General features: G+C 37.3%; 1 protein-coding gene across 1 annotated transcript; it reads left to right on the forward strand.

Annotated features, from left to right (window-relative positions):
• Nucleotides 1–301: 301 nt before the first annotated feature.
• Nucleotides 302–1,909, forward strand: LOC141640662 (uncharacterized). The gene is made up of 3 exons (XM_074449371.1): nt 302–1,109; nt 1,371–1,569; nt 1,681–1,909. Exons 1-3 carry the CDS (start codon nt 302–304, stop codon nt 1,907–1,909), a joined length of 1,236 nt encoding a protein of 411 aa, XP_074305472.1.
• Nucleotides 1,910–25,042: the final 23,133 nt, after the last annotated feature.

Consider the following 25,042-nt stretch of genomic DNA (forward strand, 5'->3'; position numbering starts at 1 on the left):
AGGGAGTGAGGATTTTGAGGTGTATACTGATGCTTCAAAGAATGGATTGGGGTGTGTGCTAATGCAAAGAGGGAAAGTGATAGCTTATGCTTCGATACAGTTGAAACCATATGAAGAGAATTATCCGACGCATCATCTGGAACTAGGGGCGGTTGTGTTTGCGCTTAAGTTGTGGAGGCATTACTTATAGTGAGCTACTTTTAAAGTATTTTCTGATCATAAGAGTCTTAAGTATATTTATACTCTGAAAGAGCTTAATATGAGACAGAGGAGGTGGATAGAGTTGATTGGAGATTATGATATGGAGATAGTTTACCACGAGAGGAAGGCCAATATGGTAGCATATGCTGTGAGTAAGAAGTCGGTTCATGCTTTATGTTTGGCTATGTCGCGGGTTAAGCTGCAAGATGAATTAAAAGAAATGGGAATTTGTGTGAAAAGGAAAGGGGAATCAGTTGGGGATTTGACCATTGAACCAGAGTTGTATGTTGACGTCAGAGAGAAACAGAAAGGTGATCAGAAAGTGGAGAAGTGGCGCACAGCCATGGTGGAGGGCGTGCCGTCACGGTTTGTCGTGGGGATAGATGGTAGTTTAAAGTTCGATGGGAGATGGTGTATACCTGATGATGAGGAATTGAAAAGAAAGATTTTGACAGAAGAACATTCTACACCATATTGTGTGCATCCTGGAGGAGATAAGTTATATAAAGATTTGAAGAAGACGTTTTCGTGGCCTGGGATAAAGAAGGAGGTTGCTGAATTTGTTTCGAGATGTCTAGTTTGTCAAAGGGTGAATGGTGAGCATAAGAGACAACAGGGGAAAGTACAGTCTTTAGATGTGCCTGAATGGAAGTGGGAGAGTATTTCTATGGATTTTATTGTTGGTTTGCCTCGCACTCAGAAAGCCAATAATATGATTTGGGTGGTAGTAGACCGTTTGACTAAGACGACACACTTTATTCCTATGAAAGACACTTGGAGTAAGGCTGAATTGGCTAAAGCTTATGTAAGGAATGTTGTGAAATTACATGGGATTCCCAAGGATATTGTTTCTGATCGTGATTCAAGGTTTATTTCTAAGTTCCAGCAAGAGTTGCAGGAGTGTATGGGTAAGACCTTAAAGATAAGCACTGCATTTCATTCAGCTACAGATGGACAGACTGAGAGGACTATTCAGACTTTAGAGGATATGTTAAGAGCTTGTGTCTTAGAGTTTGGAGGTTTATGGGAAGAGAGGTTAGATTTGATATAATTTTCTTATAATAACAGTTATCATGCTAGTATTGGTATGACACCTTTTGAAGCTTTGTGCGGAAGGAAGTGTAGGAGTCCAGTTTGTTGGGATGACATCACTGATGCCGTGATATTAGGGCCTGAGTTGATCCAGCAGATGGTTGAGCAAGTACATGTAATTAGACAGAAGATGAAAGCTGCACAAGATCGACAAATGAGTTATGCAGATTTGAAGAGGAGTGAGATTGATTTTATGGTGGGAGACAAAGTGTTATTGAAAGTATCACCAATGAAGGGTGTGATGCGGTTTGGCAAGAGAGGGAAGCTGAGTCAGAAGTACATTGGACCTTATGAGATTTTAGGCAGGGTTGGTGCAGTGGCATATCGTCTTGCGCTACCACCAGCTTTGTCAAGAGTACATAATGTTTTTCATGTTTCACAGTTCAGGAAGTATGTGAGTGATCCTACTCATGTGTTAGTAGCTGAGATAGTTGAGATGAACGAGAATTTGTCTTATGAGGAAGTGGCAAAGGAAATTTTGGACAAGAAGGCCAGAAAGACGAGAAATAGTGAGATTGCTTTGGTGAAAGTTTTATGGTCAAATCATAATGTAGAGGAAGCTACTTGGGAAGTTGAAGCTGAGATAAAGCAGAAGTATCCTCCTTTGTTTGCGTAAGGTGTTTTGGTTACGAGGACGTAACCTTTTCTTTTCGGGTTGTAGAATATCACACCGCGTTGATTTTGAACATTTATGATTATAATATAGATAAGCTTGTGTATCGTTTTTCATATAGTTACTTGGTTCGGGTAGTGTGGTGTGGTGAACTTCGGGACGAAGTTCTTTTTAAGGAGGGAAGACTGTAATACTCCGTATTTTTAATTAATAATTAATAATTTATATTTATAAGAAGTGAATAAATAATAATAAGTTGTTGTCGTAAAAAGAAAAGAAAAAACAAAATAAGCATATAAGACGGAGTGGGGGACCGTGTAAAAACATGGCTTGGACCGTGTATGGCCACGGTTGGACCGAGCTTGTGGGGAAGGTGGTATGTGGTTTCGGTGTTACCTATGTACTAAGATATTTTCATTATTTTAATATTAAAAGCACTTTCCTAGAATCTTCCACCTTCACCTACTAATTTATATATATACAAACCCTATGCCTTACCATCATATTTATTCTTCTACAAAAACTTAATACATATAAATGTGAGGAGAGCTTTTGTGAGACAACTTTACGATGGAGTTTTCATCTTTTGCTAATTAAATTGTGGTAAGTTAACTAATCGCTTCATATCAATTATTTACGTTTGATCTTGACCGTACCCTTGAGCCGTTGACCACCGTGACCGTGGGCGGGGTCGTTGACAAGCAGTTGACCGACGGGTTGACCACCGTCGGATCAGCTGTGATGTAGGGCGTGTTTGTGACGATTTTGCGGGATTGTTTTGGGTAGTTTACATCTTAAATTCATTAATAAGATTAGTTAATAATTATACATAATTTAATTATTTGTTTAGGTGGTGAATTTGTTGAAGAAGCTTTTTGATTGTTTGATTGGTTAAGAATAATTGCTAAGAGGTAGGTTAACTACTCAACTATACTATATTGGTAATTGGTGAATTGTTGAAAGATGATTATTGTTGTAATTGTTGTCCTGAGCACATCGTCGTAATTGTTGTCTTGCGCATATTGTTATAATTGTTGTCTCTTAATCATATTGTTATCATTGTTGGTTGGTTCTCTATTGTTGGCTGAAATTGTGAAATAGGAATGGCAATGCTTTGAGATTATTGGTCGGTCAGGCACGGGGATGTGGAAGAGCCGTGGTCGTACGGTTTTGGTTGGCCAGGCACGGCAGCGTTCAGAGTTTGCCGTGGACCTGAGCAGTACACCGTGTGGTGTCCGTTGTGTGGTGATTGGTTGTGGCGTGTGATGAGGCACGCGGTTGAGCCGTGTGTGACGATCTTGGTCGAGTTCTTGATTGTAACGTTTTGCAGGTTATCGTATTGTTATTGTTTTTTAGTTATCCTACTCAACCTCATGGTTGACTGTGTATTCGTGAACACCTGTGATGAACAAAATATTGGGGAGCAGATTGATTTTAGGTTAGCTTGAAAGAAGTGCTGGATGCCTAAAGGGGGAGCTTGGGACGAGATTATCACTTGAGTCTAGAGATAGCCTTATTTCATTCAGACACTAGTTATTTTATTTCCGCTGCTGTTGTTTTAAAAACGTACTTTGTAATATTTAATTAATAATAATATTTTGAGGCACTTCAATTTTATATCGATCGTCTTAAAGACTTTGGTAATTGTTTGTCTTCTATACTTACTACCTCAGGCAACTGAGATGGTAACACCTTTATTTACTTGAGAATGTCTTGCTAAAGGCTCTTAAATAAATGCGGGTGTTACAGATCATGCCTAAATTATCCAGTCACGCTGAGCCCACTCTTGACTCCATTCCCAAGGGTTTCAAGCTCCCTACAACAGATAACGGTACCTTTGATATCCGCCCTTCCTACATTAATATGGTGGAGCGGAATCAATTTGAAAGTGTAGGAGGAGAAGATCCTGGTAAGCACATGGAGACATTTACTGATTATTGCTCTGCTATTCCGCTTACCGCAGGGGTGACAGAAGAAATTTAAAGGAAACTATGTCCTCTTTCTCTATGAAAGATTATGCTCGTAAAGGTATCACAATCATAAATTTGATAGGAAAAATACTAGGCATCGTAAATGCTAGAATTAACCTGTCAAACAAACAATTTATAAGCCGAACTATACTCTAGATTACTCTAATTGATGAAGCAATATAGTGCAAGTAAGGGTCGATCCCAAGGGAAGGACTTTTAAACTAAAGACTTGGATTGTATACTGTTAACCACTAATTAAGACTCTATCTACCAATTAAGACACTAATGACAATTTGAACTCAACAATTGGAACTAATCACAAACAATGGATATTAACAATGTTTAACTTGTAGGAAACACAAAAGGAGAAAGCATTGGTTGGGAAACAACATGAGAAAGAGTAACAATGGAGATTTTTCTATTGAGACAATTTAACAAACAAGTAGTATGCTAGAAAATTCAATATTAAAGAGAACTTGGTGGAACTTCCTCTTAGAAACCAACAATTAGTAAAGCTTGACCCTTTTTACTCTCTTAAAATTATCTACCCAATACTACCATCTCAAGATGTTGATACATGCAAATTAAACCATCTACATATACCCTTCAAACTTAGACAACAAGTCATTAAACCATGAAAAGAGACTAAGCATGAGCATTAAGAGTTTAACCAACAGATGAAGCTAGGATTAATTCCTCATATGATTAAACCATACAAATGAGAAAAAGACATAAACTTTCCGATTTGTATGAATCCTTTAAACTAAATCAACATACAACAAACTTGCTTCAAACAATCCTAGATAGATTAAACCATTTCTCTAGGATTTGCAATAGTTGAACAACAATAAGCATGGATGGCCAACCCAAAGGTAAACATCATTCAACATATGAAATTAAGCTCAAAGAAAGGATATTAGATAAATTAAGAGAGATAAGAAGGTCTTACAATACTAAAGTTGGGAACTTTGAATGAAATTACACCAAGTAATGAGAAGATTAGCTCCTCATAATTGTCTTACAACCCACAAATTGAAGAATGCTTAATATAAATTAAAGAGAATTCTTGTCTTAATTATTACAAGCTTAAGGATCAAAAACATGGATGAAATGTTCTTCAAAGCTTGAGGTATTTATATGGATGCACAAAAACCTAGGTTAAACCGTCTCATGAAAGCCTAAACACGGAATTTTATTCCCGTGTTTCATTAAGAATGCGCAGGATCTGGGGAGAGGCGCAGGCTGCGCCCGGGATGCGACTCCTCCAAAATATGATCATAACCTTGATCCTTTGCTTCCCTGTCTTATCTGATCATAACCTTGATCCTTTGCTTCCCTGTCTTCACTTGTCATTACTTGGTTAGTGTGAGCTTCATATCTCGGTTGATGCAAAATGAAACCTTCACCTTGACTCATTGATATGGATGCTTGAATTTGTCTTGTGAGATGACTAAGCCAAGAGATGGCTCAATGTGACCAAACTACAAGGAAACAAAATAGGCAGGTGTATGTCCAAGATTAGTGCATAAAACTGGCCTTAAAACTCGAATAAACAACCTAATAAACACAAATTGGTACGACATATATGAATCCTTCAAATACCCCCACACTTAGATTTGTGCTCGTCCCGAGCAAAACTCGAAACAAGCAATTTTGCTAAGTTTAAAAGTGAGCATGGGTGTAAGTGATCACTCTTCCCTCACCTCTTCCTTCTTATATCTCCCTCTCACAAATCCACCAATTACAAGAAGAAAATCTAGACTCAAATGTTGACACTCACTCTCCTCTCATACCCCCTCCTTATGTTACCCTCATTACAAGACACTACAAGCCTCCAACTCCGACTCATGATCATCACCACCACCCTTCTTGTATCACCGAGTAAGATATGGCCACTCTCACCTTATCCCAAGGTGAAACCAAAGTGGCCTATACAACCTCCTCACACATCATCAATCCTCCTTATAGCACCCCCTTATCACTCCGTTCAAAGTAAGATCATGTTTCATTTTTTCAGATTTTTTCTTTCTTTTTTTCAAAAGTTTTTGATTTTTTTGGTGAAAATCCCTCATTTTGCCTAAGGTTCCCTTTCAGGTTTTCACCTTAGCTTTCCTTTCCTCTCATGGTGGCTCGTTTCTCTATTTTTCATTTTGCCCGGAATGCCCTTTCGGATTTTCATTCCGTCCTCGGCCACCTTCCCATTTTTTCCTAGGTACCCACCCTTTTGGGTTTTCAGCTAGCCTCCCCCACACTTGTTTTCCACATTGTCCTCAATGTGGAGTAGGTGCCAACTTAATCTTCATTGGTTTTGGGACCTCGAGCCACCGCCATGCTCGTATGTCCCCTTGCTTCTCCTTCTCCTTTCAAGGTTCTCCCTAATCCTCCTTGCCCTCTTATAACTCTCATCCACTTGTTCTTAATTGATTGTTGGTTGGTAGGTGGGGTTGTTGGTGTTGATGGTTATGCCGAAGAGACCACGGATAATGCCAAGAGAGTCTTCTTGTGATCGCGCATCCTCATAGGAGTCCTCAATGTATTGGGCGTGGCGCTCATTTTGGACCCCAAATTGCTCGGTCACTTGCCCCCGCCACACATTTTGCTCCCGGTTCATTTGAGATGTTTGTCACGTCCCAAGCATACTGTTTTGTGTCTTGATTTATGCAAGTTTAAGTCTTTTATCTTCTTAATCCTTATATCAATTAGTTAGCATTTGTTTGTGTTCAAATCAGTCCATTTGTTGAGTCTAATTCCGTCCAATTTAATTTATGTTTTCAAGCTTTATTTGTCCAAAAATCGAGTCCTAAGAGTTTTACTCCAGAAGTAGAGTTCTTATGGTTGCTCTTGGCAATTTCTTGCGAGATTTGGCGAAGTTTGATTTCAAGGTTCTTGACCCTTGCATCACTTGAAAGTTTATCGGCATCCATTTTCTCAAACCTTCTTGTTGTTTCGGCTTTCCCTTTTACAAGAATTTTCAACATTTTTTTGGTGGATAAATCATAATCCCCTTGAGAGCCTCCTTGTTGAAAATTCTTGTTGTTGCCTTTAGGACCTTGGTTTCCTTGATTTCCAAATTGGAAAGACCCCCCTTTTCCTTGTTGAATATTTTGATTCCTTTGGTAGTTCGGGTTTGGGCCTTGTAAATTTTGGTTTCGGAGATGGTTGAATTGGTCATTTTGGAAACTCTTTGAAGTATCTCCTCCCCAACTAAGGTTTGGATTGTCCCTTAAGCCGTCGTTGTAAGTGTTTCCACTTGGATCATATTTGCAGTAACCACCCCCGGTGGGGTTCCTAGAGTTGTAGTTGCCATGTCCCATGGCACTAACATTCTCATGGCCTATCCGTTGTTCTTGCATAATAGGACATGACTCCACCGGGTGTGGCCCTTGGCAAAAATTGTATTCCGCATTGGACCCTTGTGCTCCACCCACAATTTGATTGTTCCCCATCAAGTGATCTACCAATTTGGTGAGATCATCAACGCTCTTCTCAAGTTTTTGATTGGAAGAGGAGGGTGTTTCAATTGAGTTGATATTCTTTGACCCCCGGCTTCCTATTCCATAGCTCCTTGTTCTTGCGGCAAGCCTCTCTATGATCTCATTGGCCTCCGCCACGGAGTAGTTGTCAACCCCTCCACTTGTCGCGGCATTCACCATTCTTTGGTTTTATTGAGTAAGACCATCACAAAAGTTCACTAATAGGTCGTCACCACTCAATCCATGGTATGGACATTGGGCAACCAACCTCTTGAATCTTTCTCAATATTCGTATAAGCTTTCACCCTCTTCTTGCTCCGGAGAAGTGATGGCCTTATTTGCATGGTTGTGTCGGGAATCGGGGTAAAACTTTTCAAGAAATGCCGACTTCATGGCTTTCCAAGTGCGAATTGTACCCGGTGGAAGGTAGAATAGCCAATCCTTGGCCGCATCTAGCAAAGAGAATGGAAAAGCCCTCAATTTAAATTGGTCTTCCGTGACTCCATTGTGTATTGCACCCTCACACATCATGTGGAACTCGGAGAGATAACGGTTGGGGTCATTTCCCGTGTGCCCATGAAACTTGGGTAGATTGTGGATAAAGTAACCCTTCAACTCAAAGATTGCATTAGCCCCCATGGGTGGGTAGGCAATGCATAGGGGTTGTGTATCATAGTTCCTAGCCCGGAGTTCTCGAATGGTTCGTGTATCATTAGCCATTTGGGGATACTCGACTTCTATTGGTTCAACCGAAATGGGCGTGGTAGATTCTTCTTCAACTTGTTCTTCCCTTTGAGGTCGATTATAGAAAAGATTTGAGAATAACCAAGAATATGCTCCAAAGTCTTCCTCTTCTTCTAAATTGAACTCACTACCTTAGTGTTGAGACCTAGGCATATACCATTACACTAAACAAGATGGATTAGAACTACCACTTACTTTTAACAATAAAAAAGAAATAAGAACAACAAAGCATAAATCACAACTCAAGTTCTAGTTCTGTTGCCTTCCCCGGAAACAACGCCAAAATTTGATAGGAAAAATACTAGGTATCGTAAATGCTAGAATTAACCTATCAAACAAACAATTTGTAAGCCAAAGTATACTCTAGATTACTCTAATTGATAAAGCAATATAGTGCAAGTAAGGGTCGATCCCAAGAGAAGAACTTTTAAACTAAAGACATGGATTGTAAACTATTAACCACTAATTAAGACTCTAACTACCAATTAAGACACTAATGACAATTTGAACTCAACAATTTGAACTAATCACAAACAATGGATATTAACAATGTTCAACTTGTAGGAAACACAAAAGGAGAAAGCATTAGTTGGGAAACAACATGAGAAAGAGTAACAATGGAGATTTTGCTATTGAGACAATTCAACAAACAAGTAGTATGCAAGAAAATTCAATATTAAAGAGAACTTGGTGTAACTTCCTCTTAGTAACCAACAATTAGTAAAGCTTGACCCTTTTTACTCTCTTAAAATTATCTACCCAATACTACCATCTCAAGATGTTGATACATGAAAATTAAACCATCTACATATACCCTTCAAACTTAGACAACAAGTCATTAAACCATGAAAAGAGACTAAGCATGAACATTAAGAGTTTAACCAAAAGATGAAGCTAGGATCAATTCCTCATATGATTAAACCATACAAATGAGAAAAAGACATAAATTTTCCTATTTGTATGAATCCTTTAAATCAAATCAACATACAACAAACTTGCTTCATACAATCCTAGATAGATTAAACTATTTCTCTTGGATTTGCAATAGTTGAACAACAATAAGCATGGATGGCCAACCCAAACATAATCATCATTCAACATATTAAATTAAGCTCAAAGAAAGGATATTAGATAAATTAAGAGAGATAAGAAGGTCTTACAATACTAAAGTTGGGAACTTTGAAGAAATTACACCAAGTAATGAGAAGATTAGCTCCTCATAATTGTCTTACAACCCACAAATTGAAGAATGCTTAACATAAATTAAAGAGAATTCGTGTCTTAATTATTACAAGCTTAAGGATCAAAAACATGGATGAAATGTTCTTCAAAGCTTGAGGTATTTATATGGATGCACAAAAACCTAGGTTAAACCGTCTCAGGAAAGCCTAAACACGGAATTTTAAGCCCGTGTTTCATTAAGAATGCGCAGGATCTAGGGAGAGGCGCATGCTACACCTGGGACGGGACTCCTTCTCCAAAATCTGATCATAACCTTGATCCTTTGCTTCCCCGTCTTCACTTGTCATTGCTTGGTTAGTGTGAGCTTCATATCTCGGTTGATGCAAAATGAAACCTTCACCTCGACTCATTGATATGGACGCTTGAATTTGTCTTGTAAGATAACTAAGCCAAGAGATAGCTCAATGTGACCAAACTATAAGGAAACGAAATAGGCCGGTGTATGTCCAAGATTAGTGCATAAAATTGGCCTCAAAACTCGAATAAACAACCTAATAGACACAAATTGGTACGATATATTTGATTCCAGAAATTATGCTCGCGAAAGGTATCACGATCTAGACAAGGAATCATCGGAATAACTGACTGGAATTCTTTGGCACTAGCTTTCTACAAGAGATACTACCCTCCGCAGCGAACCAATGCTCTATGGGGACAGATTACTAGCTTCTAGCAATCTCCAACTGAAGATTTGAACGAGGCTTGGGTCCATTTCAAGAGACTTATTCGCTCCATTCCTCATCACGGGTTTCAGCCATGGTTCCTATGCATCAAGTTTTATAATGGGTTGTATGTTGATCACAGGGCCATTATTGATGCTTCAGCTAATGGCCGATTTCAGAAAAATATTTATGATGATAAGGTAGGAACATTATTGAGGAGATGGCGACACATACAATAGAGTATGGAAATCCGAGGGGTAGTGTGCGCGGTGGTAGCGGTGACAATAGTGCCGTTGCGGCACAGGTAGAAGCCATGAATGCTAGGTTTGATAAACATGAGTTTGGTCAAGCTTCAGGAGGTCAACAGACGGTTCATATTATGATGTGACATGAGGCTGTTTTTTGTGATAGATGCAGTCTTGAGGGAGATTATGTTGCTGAGTGTATGACTGAGAAGGAGCAAGTCCTTGCTTTCCAGCACTTTAAGCAAGGTAACTCCTTTTACAATGATCAAGTGGGGTGCGTCCAAATCTCAGATGGTCGAGTCAAAATGTTTTGAACCCTACACCTACCCCACCTCTACAGCAGCAAACCTATGTTCCACCGCACCATGCTCAGCATGATAAGTCCATTTTATATATACTTTAACCCCCTTATTTTAGCTCGGTTTATTTAATTATTGCACTTCTATTAATGTGTTTGTGAGCTAATTCCGTGTTCTAGGTGTTTTTACTCGTATTCATTACATTTTATAGGAAATGAAGCACTCGATAGCTTTTTCCCATCAAATTAGCATTCACCCAAGTTCACGAGGCTAATATGAGCAAGTCTTGATCATGCAAAGGTGTTTCAGGAAGCATAGGGTTATTTTGGGAAGAAATTGGAAAACCCGAGAAAGAGGAAACCAATCTTAGTTGATGGATATGTAAAGAAATAAAATCCAAAGGAAATCCCATGATAAGATCTTGCATTGGATACCAAATGATGCCTAAGATATCTTAGACGGACATATAAAGAAACAAGCATCGGATTCCGCATCAATATTAAGTGCAAAGTTAAGACGGATTTAAGACGAAAAAGAGAAATGCCACGAGCCCGATCATGGTGGGGTGGCCCCGATCGGGGTGCCCCTATTCTAACCGTTTACGTTACTCCCTTTGGTCCTATATAAAGGGTGTTGAATCCATGCACTTCTTATACACCTCATACACCACTTTCTTACTCTTATTTTAGTCCTTCGATTAGTTTTAGAATAGGTTAGCATTTCCTTTATGTTATTTACATTTCCTTTAGCATTTCAATATTGTATTACAATTTCCATTAAAGCATTTGTTCTTCAATTCCAAGTTTCATTTCCAATTGTTAAGGTAATTCTATTTCTTGAAATGTTTTATTATTTCCTATGTCATTTCCACTATTAGTTAGCTATCATGTCTACTTTATCTTTTGTCATTACTTTAGTTTACATTATGCAAGAGTAGTTTAATTTGTCTAGGGAATAAGGGAAACTATGCATAAGTAGTTCTTGTAATTTTTGAATTAGGATGTTATAATATCGTTTCATTGTTTCTTTTACATGTTTGCATTGTATTTTTAGTCTTTGATAAATGATCACTATCTTAGATTAAAATTGTTAATTCACTTTTATAAGTCGAGAGGCACGAAATTGAATTAAACTAAGCATGTTTTAGTAGACGACCTAGTCGTAACGAGAGTTCTTTAGGACCCGATATATGGTTGACAATAAGGCCAAGAGGTGGTTGTCTTTAAGCCTAAACAATTAATGATATTATCAACTCCTATATTTAATTTGAGCATTTACATAATTTGCATGTGTGACCCGACCTCCCTAGACTATTCCTTTATTATCACAATTTTACCAACCATACCAAGGAATCATACATTTACCGACCTTGATAAAATTTACCCCATAACAACTTATATAGCAACTCCCGTGTCCTTGTATTCGACCCCTATTACTACATTCATTTGTGTCTAGGGTATTTATCTTTGATTAGGTTGCGACACCCTATCAAATTTTGGCGCCATTGTCGGGGAGCACGGTTTTGTTTGCTAATTAGTTGTTGAATTTTATCTTGTTTTATTTTGTCCCGGGGAACACTTGTTCCTTGGGATCTTCTCATGGCTTCTTTGTAGTTTTAGTGCCTATTTTGTAGGTAATAAAGCTTGGCCCTTCATAATGAATGACGAATTTGTTCCATAACTCCAAGATGAGCCTTTTTATGACTATCTTGTCCGGTTCTAATATTTTTGCGATGGTCTCATCTCTCTTGGACTTGTCCTTGATGAGGATTACTTTGGTCATCTCATGTAACACCCACCATTTTAATAAATCTCATTTATTTGATTTTCGTTAAAGAAGTTTATTTTTATTTCTTTTTATACTAATTTTGGTTTAATGTTTTATTTAACACCATTTTTATTAATTTTAGTCCTATTTTATAAATGGACCGACTTTTAATTATATGTCACTTTTTTTTTATAAAATGGGAAAACGATTCTGGTTCATCACCTTTTTGGACCGTGTATTTTATATCTAGAAAATTTATTTTAAAACTTGTTTTATATCTTTCACTTTAAGTCTTTGATAAATTGTTTTTATTCGACTTCTAATTATTTTACAATAAAAATTAGAAGGTATTTTTCTTTGACTTTTTCCCTCTTGTGGCTGGTTTTTCTAGAGCTTTTCAAGGAGATTTTATTGCTTATATTTATTCTTTCCCTCTTAAACATTCTACTTTATGACTACATTCATTAGGTCATTTATCACTCACAAAATAAGAAAAACAACCTAGCCTTTTTCCTTTGAGTATGCCGTGATATTCATCCACCAACACCCCATTAAATCTTCATCATTTATTGCTCTAATTCTTCCTCTAATCATCCTAATTCTAAGGGTAATTCAATTACTCTTATCATCTGGGATTAGTTTTCATTTTATATTAATTATCATATGGTTTATTCATATGATTGATATTTTTTTGTAGGGTTCAAGAGAATCCATTTGAAGGCTAGTATTTTGTTGATTCGGATCTTGACAATTAAGGTAACTACGACGTTACTCGGTATTGCATTGATTAATTGTTGTAGTTGTATGTATTATTGCTTTTTTGTGGTTTTATAAAGATTTATTGATACATATGATTTTCGAAACCTTTAATTTCTGATCTCTTGATATCCATAATTTATTTTGACTATGTATAAATTTTATTTTGTTAATAGGAACTTATTTTGGTTGATTTACAAGTTTTATGATCAAATCGATTGTTTTGATATTAGGGTTTTAATAATTCGTTTTTATAATTTAAACTGATGTAAATTATTTTTCTGGAATTAATAGTTGATTTTAAGATACCATGAATTTTCGTGGTAATTGTTTTGAAGTTTTAGTATTTATTTCATAATTTAAAGTAGCGATGCAATTTTTGCGATTATAGCGATTTTTTCGGTTTTAATTATGTTAAAAATACTAAATTAAATCATTAATTCACGAAACTTTAATATGTGGCAGAGACATGAAGTATTAGGTTGTCTATAAAGTTTTAGGTCTTGGATCATTATTTTCGATTTATGGTGTATTTTACAAGTTTGATGAAAACCGTTGTTAAATCTATCAAATATGTTCGTCTGTTTGTAAAAATCATAGCACCTGTTTTTATTTCGAATTTGCAAAAGTCTAAAGAATAGACTCCTGTTATTTTAAAGTGTAGAGTCTGCTAAAAATTTCATAAGATTTAAACTTACGGTTTAGTTAGAATAAATTACTTGTGAACAGCTCGCCTGTAAAACGCGTTTCTGACTTCTCTTGAAGATTCATTTTTAAAAGATATTTTTCTTTTGATACAGTAGCTAATATTTTTTGCAATGAAGCTTTATAATGTTTACTTATGTTTAAAATTATGCCTTGCCTTAAAATATTTTCTAAAAGTGGCTTTATGAACTGAAACATTATGGGTGACGTTTTCTGACAGTTTTTAGAAATGAATTTTTAGACCCCTGATACTTTCGTAATTTAAAGTTGCTCAAAAAATGAAAGTTGTAGCTAAAATCTACAGGAAACCGTTAAAATTGGCCTTACGTCATTTCGATTTTTCTGTAATTAATTATGAATTTCACAATACTGATGTTCAGTTTTATAAACTAATGTAGAACTCTGTCTCACTAAAGCCTAAGTAATAAGTCTTTACTAAAGTACATTAAGTCAAAGGATGGTCTTTAAAGTTTAATTTCAGTAACTTAATTTATTTAAATTCCTTAAATAAATTTTATACTTTTGGATTTAAGTTTAAGTTTTCTAATTCAAAAAATAAAATAAAAGTGTAGTTCACTTACGAACCATTTGAATAATATAATATATCACTTGGGATATTTTTTTTAAGTTTGGAATAATGAAAGTAAAGGCAAAGAATAATAAACTAAGGCATACGGTTTTACTAAAACAACTATATGGTTGGGTATCCTGCGGGTGGTACAGATCGTCGTAGAGTCATGTACATGTACTTAGACTAGGACTTCGCACTGCGTGGTAAGTCGTGTCCTATTATAGTTTGTTTTCTAATTAGTGAGCTTGGAGTTGGTCATCTTAGCGTGACACTGGGTTCCCGAAACTAGTAATGATGCTTCGATGTCAAAAGTATAGCTAAAGTGGATATCTAGCCTGAACTAAATTATTTCCATTCTGTCTTTTGAATATTTTGCTTTTAAGCATGCAGCACGTTGGTTAACGCGATTTGGTAATCATATTTTGTTACTTATGTTTTATAACATTTCAATTTACTTTGATATATTATTTGCATCTGTAACATTTATATCATGTGATATGGCTGGGAGAACGTCGAGTTACTCCCCACTGATTGTGGCTGTTATGTTTATAACATGACAGGTGTTAGCTTTGCTGGGATTTCTGTGTGAGCTAACGAGTAGTTTGAAGATCCTACTCTGTTTTTCTGCTTTCTTTTATGGTTTTAGTTTGAACACTTTGAGGAATTTTATTTTCGCCCTTTTTATAAAAATGGCAATTGTTTAGACTTGACCATTTTTTTTTTTATCCTTGAGAATTTTATATATTCTCAATTCATAACAGTTAGAACTTTTATCTCTGTGTATTTAATCCCATTCGACAGTGTTTCCGCCACTGTTTTGCACTAGATTTTATAGGGGATTACATCTCATGCTTGATGGCATGGACTTTGAGACCCGTGGATTGGCTCCAAACTTGAGTAATAGGGGTGTCTATTACATGATCGGGCTGGAATTTTGGCATTTCTTTGATTCCGTGGCTAGCCAAGGTCAATTACGGGAGGTAACACGCTAATTCAATGCGTGGCGTATCCAGGAGGAGCTCAAAGTGCTTCAAGCTCGTTTGGAACAACTTTCTCAAAAGGAAGCGAGCCAATGTGAGCTTATTACCTCTCCTTATGCTCTCCTAACCGGCTAATGTGAGTCTTTTCCCTCTAACAATCTTGAATTATTGGATGACGATGACGATAGACCGACTGTGTTGTTTGAAATTCCCCCTATTGTTGTTCCAATTAACCATTTCGTGGAGGAGGTAGTTGACGCACATGCCATGGATGATGTTGGGCCCGATTACCATGAAAAGGATGAGGTTTTACCCGAGACCTTAGACCCCTTTGAGAATCCTTCTGTGGAGGATACCATTGACCCTTTTGAGGTTGACGGAGGACTTAGTGATTTTCATTTAAAGGCTAAGTGGGATGAACCCCCCATTTTTGATGAGTCCTGCCACTTAGAGTTTTCATACCACCAATTTGAGACCGTTCATGATTATAATATTTGCACTAACGGTTTATTTTATGGTCTTAAGCACGATTCTCCTTCTCTTGCTGACGAATGGAGTACGGCGGTTCTATTTGAAATCTCTCATGGGCATTTTGATAAGAATCCTATCTTGCCTTTGCTCTTTCATGCTTATATCTTATCAATTGCTTACATATGCTTGTGTATTGCTCATGCGCAGAAATATGATCAACTTCTAAGGGCGTTGACATGCTTCTTAAGGGACGATGGATATTCATTTAGGAAAATTTGTTTTATTTATGCTTTTTAAGACAATTTACAGTTTTTTTTATACAATTGCAATTTCAATTTGGTTTTGATGTAATAGTTAGGACAATAAGAAATTTAGCTTGCTTTCGTATGTAGTAGCTTGTCTTCCGCAGGTACTTTGCTACTTGGATTGGTCTTTACCCCCTTTTCAAGCTAGCTTGGGGGAGGCTTCTACACTTTAGTATGCTTTCTTTCCTTCCTTTCTTTCCGCATGTGTCATCCCATCTCCCCTTGTTGGGTGTCCTTCTTTGTTTTACACATTGAAGAGAATGTGTTGTTCTAGCTTGGGGGAGGGATTTAGTGAGTCTAGTTATGGGAAATCTAAAAAAGTAAAAATTTGAAAATGTGTATGTTGTGTCCACCCATTTGTCTTTTGCATAATGTCATTTTTATGTCTTGACATAGTGGGTTAGGGATGGATTTTGGACAAAATAGACTTGATCTTACAATTGGTAAGCTACATAAATGGTAAGGTAGAGCCTCCAAAAAGGCCGGTGCATCTTTACCCAGTCTCATTTAGGTGTGTGTAGTTTCTCCTCTTGGTGTGCGTTACATCAAAACGCACAAGTATGGCATTTGTTCCTTATTCTTAGACATGCTATGATAGTTTGTACATGAAGCCTTATTGCTATAATTTCTCACATGCATCACCTATTATTGAGCCTTTTCTCATTATATGCTACCACATATTTGTTTCTAGCTACATACCAAAATGCCTACCGTGTTGAGTGAGGTTGATAATGTTGACGGGATCACGAATTCCCATTGTGTTGTGAAAGAAAAGTGAGAAAGGAAGAAGAGAAAAATGAATTGGAAAAAATAAAACAAACAAAAAAAGATGAAAAGTAAAGAAATGAAAAAAAAAAAGGTTTTGATGAAAAAGAGCAAAGAAAAAGAGATGAGATTGATCTTCCATAATTTATGAAATTGAGTTGGGAAGTTCATTTTATGTTGTAAAAGTTTTAATTTGAGCCATATGCTGCTTTGGTTTAATGGGTTATTACTATAAGATCGGTATTGGGTTATTTAAGCGCTCTTTGCTCGTTTGGATGGTTGATTAGCTCGACCTTCAACTCCACATATCCAAACTCGTTTGTCCACTTTTTACCCATTACCCCTAGCCTCTTTTATCTCTTCTTTTGGCTTATATTTTTGCATTCTTGTTAGCATTGCCTTGTTGATTTGGAATGATTACCATACTAGATTGCGGGCGTATTCTCTTAAGTCGTAGATAGGAGAGTCTCATATTAACATATAATTTGCCTTCTTCATAATATGAGTGTGAGTGAATCCCGTGAGGAGTCCGATGTCAATAAGATCATGCAAGAGTTGAAATGTCCATGTGAAGTCCTTTGTGTTACGCCGTCATGTAAATCTCATCCATGTTGTCGCATTTTCCCTATGCCCATGTTGTTTCAGGATTTGATTCATTGTGCTCTAAAGTTACTTGACAGGAATTGCATTCGGATGAAATGATTGTTGCTCGTACCCTTGTCCTTTTCATACATTATATTGTGTGCTTGCTTGAGGACAAGCAAGGGTTTGGCTTGGGGGGGTTTGATAAGTCCATTTTATATATACTTTAACCCCCTATTTTAGCTTGGTTTATTTGATTATTGCACTTCTATTAATGTGTTTGTGAGCTAATTCCGTGTTCAAGGTGTTTTTACTCGTATTCATTACATTTTGTAGGAAATGAAGCACTCGGTAGCTTTTTCCCATCAAATTAGCATTCACCCAAGTTCACGAGGCTAATATGAGCAAGTCTTGATCATGCAAAGATGTTTCAGGAAGCATAGGGGTATTTTGGGAAGAAATTGGAAAACCCGAGCAAGAGGAAATCAATATTAGTTGATGGATATGTAAAGAAATTAAATCCAAAGGAAAGCCCATTATAAGAGCTTGCATTGGATACCAAATGATGCCTAAGATACCTTAGACCGACACATAAAGAAACAAGCATCGGATTCCGCATCAATATTAAGTGCAAAGTTAAGACGGATTTCAGACGAAAAAGAGAAATGCCACGACTCCGATCTTGGTGGGGTGACCCCAATCGAGGTGCCCCCGATCGGGGTGCCCCTATTCTACCCCGTTTACGTTACTCCCTTTGGTCCTATATAAAGGGTGTTACATCCGCGCACTTCTTATACACCTCATACACCACTTTCAAACTCTTATTTTAGTCCTTCGATTAGTTTTAGAATAGGTTAGCATTTCCTTTATGTTATTTACATTTCCTTTAGCATTTCAATATTGTATTACAATTTCCATTAAAGCATTTGTTCTTCAATTCCAAGTTTCATTTCCAATTGTTAAGGTAATTCTATTTCTTGAAATGTTTTATTATTTCCTATGTGATTTTCACTATTAGTTAGCTATCAAGTCTACTTTATCTTTTGTCATTAGTTTAGTCTACATTATGCATGAGTAGTTTAATTTGTCTAGGGAATAAGGGAAACCATGCATAAGTAGTTCTTGTAATTGTTGAATTAGGATGTTATAATATCGTTTCATTGTTTCTTTCACATGTTTGCATTGTATTGTTAGTCTTTGATAAATGATCACTATCTTAGATTAAATTTGTTAATTCACTTTTATAAGTCGGGAGGCACGAAATTGAATTAGACTAAGAATGTTTTAGTAGACGACCTAGTCATAACGAGAGTTCGCTAGGACCCGATCTATGGTTTAAAATAAGGCCGAGAGGTAGTTGTCTTTAAGCCTAAACAATTAATGATATTACCAACTCCTACATTTAATTTGAGCATTTACATAATTTGCATGTGTGACCCGACCTCCCTACACTATTCCTTTATTATTGTTTTATCACAAGTTTACCAACCAAACCAAGCAATCATACATTTACCGACCTTGATAAAATTCACCCCATAACAACTTATATAGGAACTCCCATCTCCTTGTGTTTGACCCCTATTACTACATTCATTTGTGTCTAGGGTATTTATCCTTGATTAGGTTGCGACATCTTATCACAGTAACATGGGTTTCAAAAGCCCATATCTTTTCCTCCACCGCACCAGAACCCACCTTCTCAAACAACAAATGAATTTGCGGAGTTGAAAGGTATGGTGCAGCCTTTGATGGTCCATATTCAAAAGAGTGACCAAGCCAAGGATGACTCTATTAAGATGCTCGAAAATCAGTTGGCGCAGTTAGTATCTAAACAAGCTACAAGGCAACCGGTTCAGTTACCCTCCCAACCTGATAAATCACATGAAACGGTTAATGATATCAACCTAAGAAGTGGTTTCACTTATGATGAACCGTAGATGCCCAAAATGAGTGACGATGTCATTATGGAAGAATCAGATGTTAATGCGGACGATGAAACAGAAGGTGAGAGTGTTGTATCTGCTGACTTTAGTCGATCGACTGGAAATGTGAGTCGATCGAGTAAAACTCGTGAAGTTGACGCTGAAGATGCTGAACTTAGTCGATCGACTGAAGTTGTTGGTTGATCGACTGGTGATGTGAGTCGATTGGCTAAGTTATCTAACTAAGTTCATATCTCGCTACAATTTGATGATGGGTCATCTACTACCGCTGTCAAGACACCCAATTCTGATAAAGCTAAGGTCTCGTTTGGTTGCCCGTTGGAATACAATTCCACCGGAATATTGAATTCATGGGATTTAAGTTCCCACATTAAATTCACGTGAATTAGCTAAATCCGTTTAGTTGCCAATGTAGGAGTTCAATTACACCGGAGTTTGCAATTACCTAGGGAGGGCTAGGTAATCAAATTCCTCCATTTGAAACTCCTTGGAAAATAGAATTCCTATATCATGGAAAAAAATGAGCAACTAAAAAAGTTCCAATTTTCTAATTAATGTGATTTTACAACTCCCATGATTTACAAGGAGGAACCAAAAGAGGCCTAAGAGAACTTCTGAGCCACCCATTGTGATTAAGCTTTTGTTTTCAAACCGAATACTTAACACCAATATTGAGCAGCAGTTCAACAAATTTCTGAAGGTTGTCAAGAATCTTGATGTGTCCATTTTATATAGGATTTTATCCCTCATTTTAGCTCGGTTTGATTGAATATCACACTTTTATTAGTGTTTTTGTGAGCTAATCTTGTGTTCTAGGTGTGTTGCTTGTATTTGTTGCATGTTGTAGGAAATTTGAGCATTCGGTCGCTTATTTTTGTCATTTTAGCAAACACCGGAGTTCACTAAGCTTAGTGGAAGCAAGCATGATGACAAATAGAAGTTGGAGCCCAAGACAAAGAAATGAAAGTCAAGACCAAAAGGAGGTCTAAAGACCAAGTCAATTGGGAAGCTTAGCATGCAAAATGAAGCATTTACCCGGGTGAATTAAGGGGCATTAATCGCAAACATTGGATCCCCTTAGCATTTAAGCAAGAATTTAGTGGAATATGGCCGGATACCCACGGCCCTGATTGGGGTGGCCTGTCCCCGATGGGGGTTAGCTTGCCCTTTGATATTTACGTTATGCCCCTATTCTACTATAAATATGGGCCTTAGTCCGTCATTGTAGGATATGTTTATACACTTTTATACACTTTCATATAGCCTTAAGCAACAAATGTCTCTAGTTTTCAATAGTTTACAAATTGTTAAGCATTTGGTTCTTTGTTAAACAATTTACATTTTGTTAAGCATTTGGTTATTATAATAAGATCTTTCATTTGATGTTTATATTTGGGTTTCATTTGTGTTCTTCCATTCAAGTTCCAAGTTCTTGTTTCGGTAATTTTGATTCTTGTTCATTACGTTATTGCATTTTCCATAATCGTTGTTTTATAATTTACATTCTAGTTATTAGCATTTCATATTAGTTTGTTATTACATTTTGTTATCAAGTTATCATCACTAGTTTATCATTAGTATTCCTTATTACATTTCTCATATTTACCATTTCACTAATTCACATGTTATTTCTTTTTATCATATATTTTTACATCTTTTTATCTACAAGTTATCGAACCAACCAAACAACCAATCGCAATCGACCTTGATGGAATTCTATTCATAGCACTTCATAACACAATTCCCGTCTCCTTGTGTTCGACCCCTTGTACTACATTCATTTGTGTCTAGGGGAATTTATCTTTGATTAGGTGTGCGACAAAGCCTATCAATTTTTGGCGCCGTTGCCGGGGAGCACGGTTTTATTGTGTTTAGAATTTTTTATTTCTATCTTGTTTTCCTTTCTCTTGAGGAACTCTTATTCCTTGAGACCGTTACTTACGAATTTCTTGAGATTGTTGTCTTATGCCCAGGTCTTTTCGTATTGGAGAATTACTTTCACCGAATTCCGAGCCCGAGAAAACCTTGCGTAGAAGACGACGTTTTTGGAAAGAAATTAAACAGGCTGCTTCTCCCGTGCAAATTGAAAGTGCAATAAAGTCTTACATAGACGATCTGAAAGCTTTTGAAGAGGAGGAGGTTTCTAGCTCATCATCTCCACCACCACCACCACCATCTTCAACCAAAAAGTTGGTGAAACTTTCTGATCATTCCATGCCCACCGCGGCTATGCTCCCGGCCGGTATCGCTACTACTCAAATTACCGCCCCGGAGTGCGAGATCAAACCGGCTTTTATTAGCCTTGTGGACACTACTACAGATATAGGGGACAACAACAGTTATTAACCGTTGTTATAGAAAAAAGCGGGCGTTGTTGTTCGTGTAATACCCGCCCTTTTAGAGACCCTTTGACCAGCGTTGACTGACCTTGGGAGTGGTAATAGTCCTTAGAAGTGCGTGCCAAGTTACCTTGGGTTGCTAGTTGTGCGTGGTACTCGGTAGAGTAGAGGCTACTCGATCGAGTAGCTCGGATACTCGATCGAGTATGGGACACTCGATCGAGTATGTCGGACACTCGATCGAGTAACGGGTTTTCAGCGAGGGTTTATAATCGCGTTTTGTTAAATCCGCAAATTATTTACGCCTCATTTCTTGAATCCTTAAGTCGCCTCTTTCCCTTCCCTTCACCATAAAACCTCCATGGAAGCCTTTGAAGGTTCTTGTGCCTTAGGAGAGCATAGCTTGAGTCGGGTAGCGGTCTTTTGCCAGGTTTCTCCTTGTAGGTATGTCGTCATCATCATCCGTATCCTTGTCATTGCAGTTAGGGTTTGCTTGTTAGTGATAGATGATTGTGTTATGGATATAGGTGTTGCTTGATTGCTGGATATTTCGTATGATTGGCATGGAAAAGTTGCAGTTGCTTAAAGATAGGTTCGCCTACTCAGTTTCTGTGGATGGTCTAGTGTGTCGGTTGTTGTGTCATGGTTGTTGTATTGTAGTTGTGTTTGTGTGGCAGTGTATATGCGATAGTCGGTTGGTGAATGCGGTTGGTTGGTTGTCATTGTATTGCAGCTGTCTGTGATTGTTTGTCTCTGGTTCTCGAGATGCGTTCTGGGCTGAGCGGAGTCACTTGCGGGAGTGGCTTCACGCCCTAGTTTCGGGAACCCGCCACGGGAGGGGATGTGCACATTAATGGGACATGGTTATCGCTCGGTATGATGAGCGGGGATTTGGTGGGTACGGCTGCGGTCCCCCACTGGCAGGGCTGGTCCAGTGGACAGTCGGTGACGGAGATTGATTGGAGTGGGTGTGCATGTGTGTGTCCCTGATTGTGCTGTGTTGTGTTGATAGATGTTGTTGATATTGTCATGTCTTATCTCAGTACTGACCTTGTGTGGTTGTCTTGTTGTCTTATGTGTCTGTCGTGATCCCTTATGGTGAGCAGTCTGTCTTAGCAGGTGTTGATGTTGTTGATAGCTGGAGTCCGGGCAGGGATGAGTCTTCACGAGATTTGATATTATTAAAGTGTAGCCATTGAGTTGTATCTTTATTTTGGTTAGGTTGGTTGTAACGCTTGTAATATAACTATAAATGTTCTTTTATCGACTTTTGATGATTACTTACCTCGGGCAACCGAGATGGTAACGCCCTTATATGCTAAGGAAGGCCTAGTTAAGGCTCCTCTGAATATGGGGGTGTTACAAAGTGGTATCAGAGCGACGATTTTGGAATCTGTAACCAATGAAAATAATGAACATAGTGAGTCTAATAAAATGAACCTGGTGTATGTATAATAGGAGCCCCAGCTGATGCTATATTTTGGGTGAGTAGGCGCCCTCATTTCAAAATCTTGGCCCCATTGTACTTAAGCCAGTCACTGGGCATGGGAAGGTGGAGTCCGTGTATATGTAATTGGTGCGTATGTTGATTTCGTTGGAACTATCTGTGGTTGAGTCTTGTTGAAGTTGATAAAGGTAAAATAGTTGAATTGGATCGAATGTGGTGAAGTTTGGTAGAATTAGCGAAGTTATGTAATGATAATGCGAACTGTAAAGGATTTTATTTAATAGAAACGCGTGAAAATGTGGGGGTGGATGTTGTAATGTGAGAAGTGACCAGGTTGATGTTTGCTTGAAATTGTTAATAATGGTGAATCTATATGAGTTTATGAGATCTACGGTATCTATAGTGATGATAGTTAAAGTAGTATAGAGTCATAATATGAGAAATGGCAGGTAATGATGCTTTTATGCAATGTTAAATGGTTGAAATTTTCCGCTGTGCGATGATCAATTTGTGTAAAATAATTTGCTTATGATTGAAATTGGAACATGATAGGCTTTAATTTGCTATGTAGAATATGCATTTGAATGACATATGAACGAATGATTTATCGTTAATTGTATGTTTCATATTGACGTGAACACGAGTTTGCTAGTAATGTGATAAGATAAGTTTAAGTAGGAGATGGTGATGTAATTATGTGTATGATTGACTAGGAAGCAGGTAAACCGAGTTGGGTAAATTGTTGTAGCGTAATATGACATGAATCTTGTTTGATGAGACGGTATGATATGCTTGAGTAGTAATGGTAATACATGAGTGAGTATGATGACTAGTGACGAATTCCGAACATGGTTTGGAATCGACACGCAATGTTGTTTTTGCAGGAATTTTCGATTTATTTCGTAATTCTAATCGAGTAGTCAACCTTACTTGACCGAGTGCGAGTGCTTACTAGACCGAGTAGACCTCACTCGATCTAGTTAGGAAGCTATGACGTCGGGATGTGGAAATGTTCTGTAGATAATCGACGAAATAGCACCTACTCGATCGAGGACCCTAGGCACTCGATCGAGTAGGCTACAGTACAGAGCCTCCTACGGGTTTCTTAAAACCCTTATTTCTTCTTTCTCTCCTCATTCTATCCTCTTATTTCGAACCCTAAGCCCTAAATCTCTCACAAAACTTTCCTCTCTTCTTGTGTTGGTGGTGATTAGTTGGGTTATTTGCTTGTTATTTCGTTCTTTTACCTTCTATCCGATCAAGGTATGATTTTCTTCCCTATTTACATGTTTCTATTACTTTGAATTTGTTGGAATGATGGTGTAATCTGAAATTTTCGATTCATATGGACGAATCAATGCTTTTAATTGCTTGTAATTGTTGTAATGTGAATCATATGCTTCCCTTCCATGATTATTGATGATTAGTTGCTTCAAAAATAGTATTGAAATTGCCAAATTGAAGCCGAAATTTTCTAGGGTTACAAAATCAATATTTATTTTGGTTGTTTTATATAGGTTGGATGATGAAATTGAGTACTACATGTGGTATATACCATGTTAAAAGTTGGATTTTAGTGATTTTCACCTTAAAAGTTGCCTTAAAACTCCGTCTTAAAAGTGCCCCAAATTGAAATTCGTTTTCTATATTTGAAATTTGGTGTTGGATATGATTGTTTAAGTAAAGGTTAGACTTCAATATGATAATGGTGACGTTAATTGATGGTTAATATGTCAAAATCGTTACAGCTGTAGAGACCGTCTGACAAGTCTAATTGAGTTGTCTGTTTCTAATATTGAAGGTTGATGATGATATGTTTTAAATCACCTTTCTATGAGCATGTACGAATATCTCATATGTTATTAAGTAT

This window comes from Silene latifolia, unplaced genomic scaffold (genome assembly GCF_048544455.1).
Source record: "Silene latifolia isolate original U9 population unplaced genomic scaffold, ASM4854445v1 scaffold_96, whole genome shotgun sequence".
Classification (NCBI taxonomy): domain Eukaryota; kingdom Viridiplantae; phylum Streptophyta; class Magnoliopsida; order Caryophyllales; family Caryophyllaceae; genus Silene; species Silene latifolia.